At 42.2% G+C, this 9,325-nt stretch overlaps 2 protein-coding genes across 2 annotated transcripts in view; one reads left to right on the top strand and one right to left on the bottom strand.

Annotated features, from left to right (window-relative positions):
* The window catches only part of Hspd1 (heat shock protein family D (Hsp60) member 1), a 12,582-nt gene extending 9,695 nt beyond the window's left edge, over positions 1 to 2,887 (top strand). Inside the window, exon 10 of the mRNA XM_021197712.2 lies at positions 2,840 to 2,887. Coding sequence (XP_021053371.1) covers positions 2,840 to 2,887 — 48 coding nt within the window. The remainder of the gene's footprint in view (positions 1 to 2,839) is intronic.
* A 1,385-nt stretch (positions 2,888 to 4,272) lies between these two features.
* Coq10b (coenzyme Q10B) overlaps positions 4,273 to 9,325 on the bottom strand; it is a 13,196-nt gene continuing 8,143 nt past the window's right edge. Inside the window, exons 4-5 of the mRNA XM_021198187.1 lie at positions 8,095 to 8,196; positions 4,273 to 5,335 (exon numbers count right to left, since the gene is read on the bottom strand). Of these exons, the coding sequence (XP_021053846.1) occupies positions 5,168 to 5,335; positions 8,095 to 8,196 (270 nt within the window). The 3' untranslated portion in view covers positions 4,273 to 5,167. The remainder of the gene's footprint in view (positions 5,336 to 8,094; positions 8,197 to 9,325) is intronic.

Raw genomic sequence — 9,325 nt, 5'->3', positions numbered from 1 at the left:
CAGAAGCAGCCTTTCTGTGGAGGGTGGGAATGGTTGTGTACAAAGTAGAGAAGTATCCAATTATGTGACAACCTTTGTGTAATAAAATTTTGTTTAAAGTTTCTGGTTGTGTTACCCTTTCCATGGTCTTGATGGGAGAAATGAAAGCCAATCAGAGGAGCACATTTGGGTGTATAGAAAGAAACAGTCCACCTATAGGCCGTAGTCACTTGCTTTTCCTTGGAGATAGGATTATTGATTTGTAAGGCATAACACTGGTTAGCTTGACTGATTTGGAGCATATTCATAAGTGATCATAAAGAGTGTAGTCTTTCCTCACCATTTTGAAGTTTATGCCATAGTAAAAAGATTTAATGAGCAACTTAGAATTTTAACCAGTTTTCAGTACTTGAATTTTTAAGTGAGTCTAGAATTAACCAGAGATCTTGCCAAATGAATAAACAATATGAGGTTTAATCCCCAACCCTCACTTTACCCCCAAAGAATGAAGATTGTTCATTCCTTGGTGTAAAAGAACCAAGATAGCCAGTTAAAGATACCAGGATGCAGAGAACCAGAAATAGTCTGAAATCAGTTGGCCATTCTATGAAATCAAAAGCTGTAATTCCACAAAGGGTTTATTTGAGTAAAGGAAATTTCCAGAATAAAACAAGCCAGAAATGAAAAGGGAGCAAACACTAGTTCTTTAATTAGTTTAGCTGTGGAAATGTACTTGCATCTATTTGAAAAATGAGTAACCAAGAGGAAAGGAGCCTTGATGTACACTCTGCTTTGAAAAAATTCAATAGTGTTTCCACTGGCAGAGAGCCCAGGGAGATGTGAGTGTCTGAAACCCTTCCAAAGTAATTGCCTGGCCTGATCTCACAGCTGCAGGTACAGTCTGGTCACAGTCAATGTGGAAGTAAGTGCTTAAGGGCTTTTTGATTTGGTCTGGGTGGGTTTTCTCCCCCCCCCCCCCCGCTCTATCCTGGTGACTGTAGACCATGCTGTTCCCCAAGTACTGGGATTGAATATGTGTGCCAGTATTGCCTAGCTTTAGTTTTTATCATTAAACTTTTAAAAAGTATTTTTAGCTGGATATGGTGTGGTATGACTTTCATCCCAGCACTGGGGAGGCAGAGTTTGAAGCCAGTGAATCCTAGGACAGCCAGAGCTACACAGAGAAATCAAGTCTTGAAACCTTGCCTTGAACCGAGGATGAAGGTATGGAGTCTGATCCCTCCCACGGTGATGGTTAATGAAAAAAAAAAAAAAGGCCAGTGGTGACACATGCCTTTAATCCTAGTACTTGGGAGGTAGTGCCAGCAGATCTCTGAGTTAGAGGCCAGCTTGGTCTACAAGTTGAGTACCAGGACAGCCAGGGTTACACAGGGAAATCCTGTCATGTAGAGAAAAATGAAACAACAGAAAATCAACTTGAAAGGCATCACAACCAGCTAGGAGACAACCCCTCAGCATGCACTGGGGTCTTGATTATCAAAGAGAACAACCCGCCCTGACATCGCAGAACCATCCCTGCGCTCCTAGGCTACACAAAAAGGAGAAAGCCAGTTGAGTTTGTGCTTTATCACTCTCAACTTCCTGACTGGATACAATGTGACTAACTGCCTGAAACTCTGCATGACTTCATTTTACACTTCCTCTCAAACTGAGCCAACGGCCTTTATCTAAGTCAATAGGAAACTCAGACATCTGCAATACACAGAAAGGTATAAAAATTGCCCTAGAAAGGCAACCTTTCTTGCACTAAGCACAAAGTGAAAGAGTAACTGGTGGGTTGAATAAAAGAATGGCCCCAAGATCAGCAGTCTCAACTAACCTGGACCCCTGAGATCTCTCAGACACTGAGCCACCCACCAGGCGGCATACACAAGCTTGTTGGAGGTCCCCAACACATACAGCAGAGGTCTGCCTGGTCTGGCCTCATACATCAGCAGCCCCCACACATGGTAAAGAGGGCATTCTGAGGCACAGACTCCTAAAAAGAAAACTGAATTAAGAACAGTTTGCATGAATTCCAGGATAGCCAGAGCTATACAGAGAAACCCTGTCTCGAAAAAACAAAACAAAACAAAACAAAAAAAAAAAAAAAAAGAAAAAAAGAACAGTTTGCAGTGCAGGAAGACTGGGACAAGTGTGTACATGACATACTGGTCTTTCCAGGATCCCTCTGCCCTGACCCATACTTTTCTTTTTGGAACAATTTCACACATGTATTACCCTCTCATTACCATGAAATCTTCTATACAAGTTGTTCTGCTTTGTTTGTTTGTTTTGATGACCCAGAGTTTAATTAAGGTTGCTTGTATGAGCATGGCTTGAGTTTTTAATTTTTTTTATTGGATCATGAGTAATGTACCAGTGAGTACACAGTGAAAAAAATGTCACCCTCTCCCTCCTTCCCTCCCTCCCTCCCTCAGCAAACATTAATTGCCAATAGTCTGTTAGGAAGGGGTTGGCTCTCAGGAGTGGATGTCCTCCACCTTGTGCAGCTGTAAGTTCCTGAGTGCAGAGGCCATGTCTTGTCCAGATGTTCCTTCAGCACTCCTCCCTAACTCCTAGTTCATAGTCTTTCCAGTCTTTCTCACAAAATGTCCCCTGAAGCCTTAGGGGGTAATGTGGAGGTCCCATTTAGGATAAAACACTTGAACCACTCTCAGAACTCTAAAGGTATAAATCTCTGCATTAACTACCACTCAAAAAAAGATGCTCTGATGAAAAGGGTCACAAATCCACAATTAAACATAACTCTGTAAGAAGGCAATTTGACAACATGCCTATTTAACAAAAATAGAGTAGGATATAGTATCAGTATTATGCTCCTACCCTGTGCCCCCAGGGCAAGGGTGATGGCTCAAAGGATAAAGTGCTGGCTGTACATGCATGAGGACCAGCCTTTTTTGGATTTCTGGCATCCATGTAAAAAGTCAGACAGAGATGGCAACATCTGGAATCCCAGCACTTGAGAGGCAGAGACTGGTATCCCAGGGCATCCCATATAGCTCCACTAGCCAGAATCAGTGAGCTCCAGGTTCAGCACGAGATCGCTACAATATCCTGAAGAGCCATCAAGGAAGACACCCAGGATCAACTACAGACCACCATATGCACACATGGCAGCTCAAACTTAGTTTTAGCATTTGGGAAGCTGAGCAAGAGCCTCAGTAATGAGAGCATCTTCCATGCCACATAGTGGCAGATAAGCCAGCCTGGCTTAAAGACACCCCATTAACACTAGATCAAATACCAAAACCCAAATCAAATGCAAGGGACACAATTATATGCAGGTCACTTTGCTCTGGCTGTGTGTGCCTTACTTGCCAGTGGGAAGACCCTGTTTCACTTGTTAAAAGCACAAGTCAAGTCCATGTGAGCAGGCAAGTGTGAGCCCCTCAAAACCACACAGTCAGTGCCTGAGAGGCAGTGACTGAGCAGAGACTGTGAAGCGAATCACACAAGCACCAATTACAGCTGAAAGCACCGTGACTGGAAGTTTAGTATGAAGAGGTGATTTGGTTGTAGAGTGAAAGGAAGAATACTGAGTAAAGGAAGAATGTGTTCAGTTCAGATTTCTCTGTCTCTATGGAAGGTTTCCCCCTTGTTCTGGCAGTGCTGAGGATCACATCGAGGATGAAATTGCACACATGAAAGTATTTGTAAGACATGAAATTCTATAGTAATGTACTTCTGTTGTCTCGGTTGCTGAAGCTGTCAATGCCACACACACCTAGTCACCTGGGGTGAGAGAGTATCAGTCAAAAAATTACTGTAGTCTGACTGGTCTGGGGGTGTGTCTGTGTGACATCCTGACAAGCTGCTGTGGCCTATGCCATGCCTGAGCAGGTGGGTCTGCAGTGTATAAGAAGTTAACTGAACTGAACTGAAGTCAGAAATCCCATCCTCCCAGTCTCTGCTTTAGTTCTTGCCTTTAGCTCCTGTCCTGGCTTCCCTCTGTGATAAACGGTGAACTGAAAGCTGAAATAAACACACTCCTCACAAGTGCTTTGCCCATTAGTAACAGGGAAGCAAACTAGGCCATCTGTCCAAATAGTCATTAAAACAATACAGAAAAAATTTAAATAACAACAGCCAGTGGTGGTGATGGCAGTGATGCTTATAATCACATCACTCTAGATGCAGAGGCAGGAGGATCTCTGTGAGTTCGAGGCCAGCCTGGTCTACAGAATGAGTTCCAGGGCAGCCAGGGATATTACACAGAGAGACCTTATCATGAAAACCAAATAAAAAACAAAAAGATTTAAATAACCGAAGTCACTATACAAAAATAAACAATTTAACTTTATTAAGTCATGACTTCAGCCCTTACACTGATTTGGTTTTTTTTTTTTAAATCAGTTCAGAATATTATTGAAAGTGAATATGCACAATAAATAGAAAATGCCCTGTGCAGTGCTGGAGACATATTAACTACTTACTTATCTGCTGCCTACAGTGGCAGACAAAATTTTGATACACAATCAGCGCAAAGCACCTGGAAGGAAGTTTCAAATGTCTAGAAAAGTAGCTCATAGCTCTGGACCACTCACCAAATAAAACAAAAAACAAAAAACTAAACAAAACAAAAAACAGAACAAAAACCCCACTCAGTACATCTGGGAAGCAACTTCCCAACAACACTGAATTATCTACTGCTATCCACAAGAACAATTTAAAATACCCAAAGTGCTAAGACTTCATTAGCGATACCTCAAATCAAAGTTTTAATGATAAATATATGATAATTCAAATACCCTAAGCCATATGGCACGCCGAATAACAATAAGTTACAAATACTCTGAACCTAATAACTTAAACATGATATGGTTAATATAACACACATTGTATCTCAGCTAACGTTTCATGTAAGGTGAGAATTAAAAGACTTGTTCATCTGTGCACTCAAACGAGGAATGTGGTATCCTAGCAACAGTGATGACATCCGTTATTACAAAGGTGGATGGAGCCTGCAAATGTACATGATACTTAGAGTCACACTTGATTGAAGAAATAATTCTATGTACAAGTGGGTCCATATTCAATGTGCAAATTTTCAACGGAGCAGGCTTAGAATCAAGGCAAGTTTAACAAATGCTTTCTGACTTCTCAATAGATGGTGAAGGACTTCCTAGAAGTGAACAAACTAGGCAAGAGTAGGTGGAGGTGGCTCTTAGGTGTGGTGGATTTCATGAAGCATTAATTCCCGAGGTATGTTTGTCTCTGGACCATAGAGTTTACATGCTCTTCTTTCAAAGGCTGCTACCATTTGTTTCACAACTTCATCGAAGAACAGTGTAGCCAGCTGAGAGTGCAGAAGGGAGCGGAATTCAAAAGAAATCTGTAGGAAAATGTTAAACATTGTTTTACACATTTGCAAGGCACATCTATAATCCTAGCACCCAAGGAGGCTGAGGCAGGAGTACTAGGAATTCACCACTAGCCTAGTATACACAGTGACTTCCAGGTCAGCCTAAGCTGAAAAAATAAACAAGGGCTGAGCAAAGCTAGTCATGGTGCCTCAGGCCTCTAGGTCCAGTTACTTGAGATCCAAGTTCATGACCTGCCTGGGCTAGAGTTTGAACATCTGGAGATGTAGCTTAGTGGTAGAGCGCCTGTCCAACACACACACAAAACCCTGGGTCTAAGGAACAACAGGAAAGTGATATTGCCTATGCATGCACATGCACGTCACCCACAAACCAGTCAGCCAAAGAGTTACAGCTTTACTCATACCCATTGTTGTTCTGGACAGAATTCAAGGCACTTATTTTAAACAGTAGTATTGTAACCTAACATCCTCTGGATATTAAAATACTTTATCTTAGCCGGGCGGTGGTGGTGCATGCCTTTAATCCCAGCAAGGAAGGAAGGAAGGAAGGAAGGAAGGAAGGAAGGAAGGAAGGAAGGAAGGAAGGAANAAGAAAGAAAGATAGATTTTTAACTTTCTCTGATGGACCGACTACAATGCTGACATCAAGAAAGAAAGAAAGAAAGAAAGAAAGAAAGAAAGAAAGAAAGAAAGAAAGAAAGAAAGAAAGAAAGAAAGAAAGAAAGAAAGATTTTTAACTTTCTCTGATGGACCGACTACAATGCTGACATCAAACCTAGAGCTTCCAGTGAGCCACACTCTGAGTCCTAGCCTGTATTTTTTTCCTTTCTTGTTCTTGATACTGGGACTTTTTAAACACTGGGCAAGCTCTCAACTTTTCTATTTTGAGATAGGGTCTCACTAAGTTGTCTAGGCTAGGTTCAAAGTCACTGAGTGCAGGCACCGAACTCCTTCTTGCCTTAACTTCTGCAGTAGTTGGGATTACAGGCCTATACCACTAGGAATGGCTTCTAGCGTTTCATTGTTAAATAATTTTGTTTGTTTGTTTGAGACAGGGTTTCACTGTGTTGCTTTGGCTTCCTTGGAATTCCTATGTGGACCATGGTAACCTTGAACATAGAAATAAGCTTGCCTCTGCCTCCTGAGTGTGGGATTTAAAGTGTGTGCCACCACACCTGCCTAAATTACTTTCTTGTAATGCTGAGAGGGCTCAGTGGGTAAAACCAGCTGCTGCTAAGCCAGATGACCTCAGTTTCAGCCTTAGGACCTGAGTATCAGAAAGACACAACTGACTCTCTCAAGCTGTCCTCTGACCTTTACACAGGTAATAAATGAAAATGTAATAAAATAAATAAAAAATAGCAGAAACAATATAAAGGATTTTTCACATACTCATCACTCCAAAATTTCCTATTTGTCTTATAACCATATAGCCATACAATTGTCAAAATCAGAAAATTATCAGTTAGTAGGTAATAATGCTATAATTTAAAGTATCCAGATTGTTTGCATTTCCAATCGTCCTGTGAATGTCCACTTTCAGAGTGCATCCAAGGCTCTGTGTGCTGTACTGTGTTATTTTCCTGAGACAGGGTTTAACTGTACAGCCTTAGTTGGCTTCCAGCTTGTGGTCCTTCTGCCTTAGCCACAATACTGCAGAAATTACAGGCATGCCCTGGCTCTTAACTTTTTAATGAAAGTAATTCAAGAGCCGAAAAAAAAAAGAATATACCATTTACCCTAAATTATCAACATTCCTTAGGATTTCAGACCTGACTCACAAGTACAGAGAAAACTCATTTCCTCTTGGAAAACCAGTTAGAAATGGCTTTGCATTTACCACAGCAGAAGTGATATAAGCAAGACAATTAGGAGATTCTAGATTACCTATTGATTGATTGATTGATTGATATACTGTCTCACTATGCAGTCTTGTCTGGCTTAGAACTCACTCGCTATGTACCAGGTTGGGCCTGAACTCATACAGGTCGCCTGCCTCTGTACCCTCAGTGTTGGCATTAAAGGCACATGCCATCAAACCTGGCAGGAGCCTCTAAATTAAAAATCATGTTCTCCTTTCAATATTATTTCTGCATCTAATATGGAATACATAGATTTAATCTGATGCTATTTTTAGACTTCTAATAAGTTTAAATGTCTTTAGTATTGAATAGTGAAATTATATATGTTTGGTTTTGCTTGTTTTTCAATGTATCTACTTATTTTCATTTTAGAGTTAAGAAAAATCTCTGTAGCTTTTGCTGTTGGCAAAAGGCTCAAAGCATAAAAGAGTCTGAAACACGCCGGGTGTGGTGGTGCAAGCCTTTAATCCCAGCACTCGGGAGGCAGAGGCAGGTGGATTTCTGAGTTCGAGGCCAGCCTGATTTACAGAGTGAGTTCCAGGACAGCCAAAGTTACATAGTGAGACACTGTCTGGAAAAACAAAACAAAAACAAAAACAAATCCCAAACCAAAATGGGTACTATTAGCTGTGTGGTTTATATCTGCTATAATCCTAACACTTAAGAGACTAAAGGATGATAGTGAAGTTGAGGCCAGCCCAAGCTATGCAGTAAACTGCAGTCTAGCCCAGGCTACAAGCAAAACCCTGCCTCAAAAAATGCATAAACTGGGGCTGGCAAGATGGCTCAGTGACACTTAGCACCAGGGACACATATGGTAGAAAGACAGAACAAACCCTTGACCCCTGACCTCTACCTGTGTGCTATGGCACACACACATAAACAAGAACTTTACAATGGACTTACTGAAAAATCCAAGGTACAAGTTCTTGGATAGCCAGGAAGACCTGGGCTAAAACGCCAAATAGTCTCCAAATGATTGAAAAGTTTCCCGTCAGTACAAGATGCCTAGAACAAAATGGAAAGAAAGAAACAAGTTAAATACCTTTGATATGAGCAAGAATCTACAATGAATCAGCTCTGAATACAAGCAAAAAAGATGTCTAGGATCCACAAGACTGTCCACTGCTCTCTCTTGCATGTGTTCACCCAATGTGCTACTTACTTCTGTGGGGACGTAACTGCTCAAGTGTGCTGACCACAGGCATCTTTCTCAATCGCTAGCCATCTTTTTGAGAGAGGGTCTCTATGATGTAGAAGCACACTGGAGACAAATCTCTGCCTATCCATAATGGATGATTTACTTTAGGTTATCAGGGTAGCGTGATTCCCAGAACCAGGACCCTGGACTTAAAAAAAGGAGGAACTAAAGGACCGACATTCGTTGCTCCCTGAAATTTTTTTTTTTTCCTCTGAACAGAGACTCTGGTGTGGGTTTTCACAAGATGATCAGTGAATTCCTGATAAGGAGACTTGGTGAAGACAGTCTCTCTCCAGAGGTCAGGGGTCAGGTAGCTGTAAGTCTTGGAGTTGGCATCAAAGGTGGTCTTGGCAAAGCTGCCCAGGGCGGCAGTGCAGCCTCTGGCTGAAGTGTAGCAGTCAGCTATACTGGCCATCATCAGTAGCTTCTTGGGCATAGAATCAAAGACAATGCCAGTGCCTCTGGGGGCAGGGATGACATGCTCAGCACAGAGCCACAGCGGCCTGTCACCTTGCATGTAACAGTATGGAGCTTGCCAATCTTGTTCCCACAGTAGCTTCTCTGCACAGGGACGATGGAAAGCTTGGCCAAGATGATGGCCTCTTGGATGGCAGTGGCAACCTCCTTGGAGCATTTAACGCCAAGACCAACGTGACCATTGTAGTCCCCAATAGCTATGAATGCCTTGAACCTGGTCCGCTGGCCAGCCCGAGTCTGCTTCTGCACTGGCATGGTTTTCAGAACCTCATCCTTTAGGGATGCACCCAGGAAAAAGTCAATGATCTCAGACTCCTTAATGGGCAGGGAGAACAGGTTGATCTCCTCCAAGGATTTGATCTTCATGTCCTTAACCAGGAAGCCCAGCTTGGTGACAGGGATCCACTCCTTTGTCTTCAGCTTTACCTCCACGAGCCTCGACCATGACAGCGGGGGGGG

Source organism: Mus pahari, chromosome 5, assembly GCF_900095145.1.
Source record: "Mus pahari chromosome 5, PAHARI_EIJ_v1.1, whole genome shotgun sequence".
NCBI lineage: Eukaryota > Metazoa > Chordata > Mammalia > Rodentia > Muridae > Mus > Mus pahari.
This window is presented reverse-complemented; position numbering and strand designations above follow the sequence as displayed.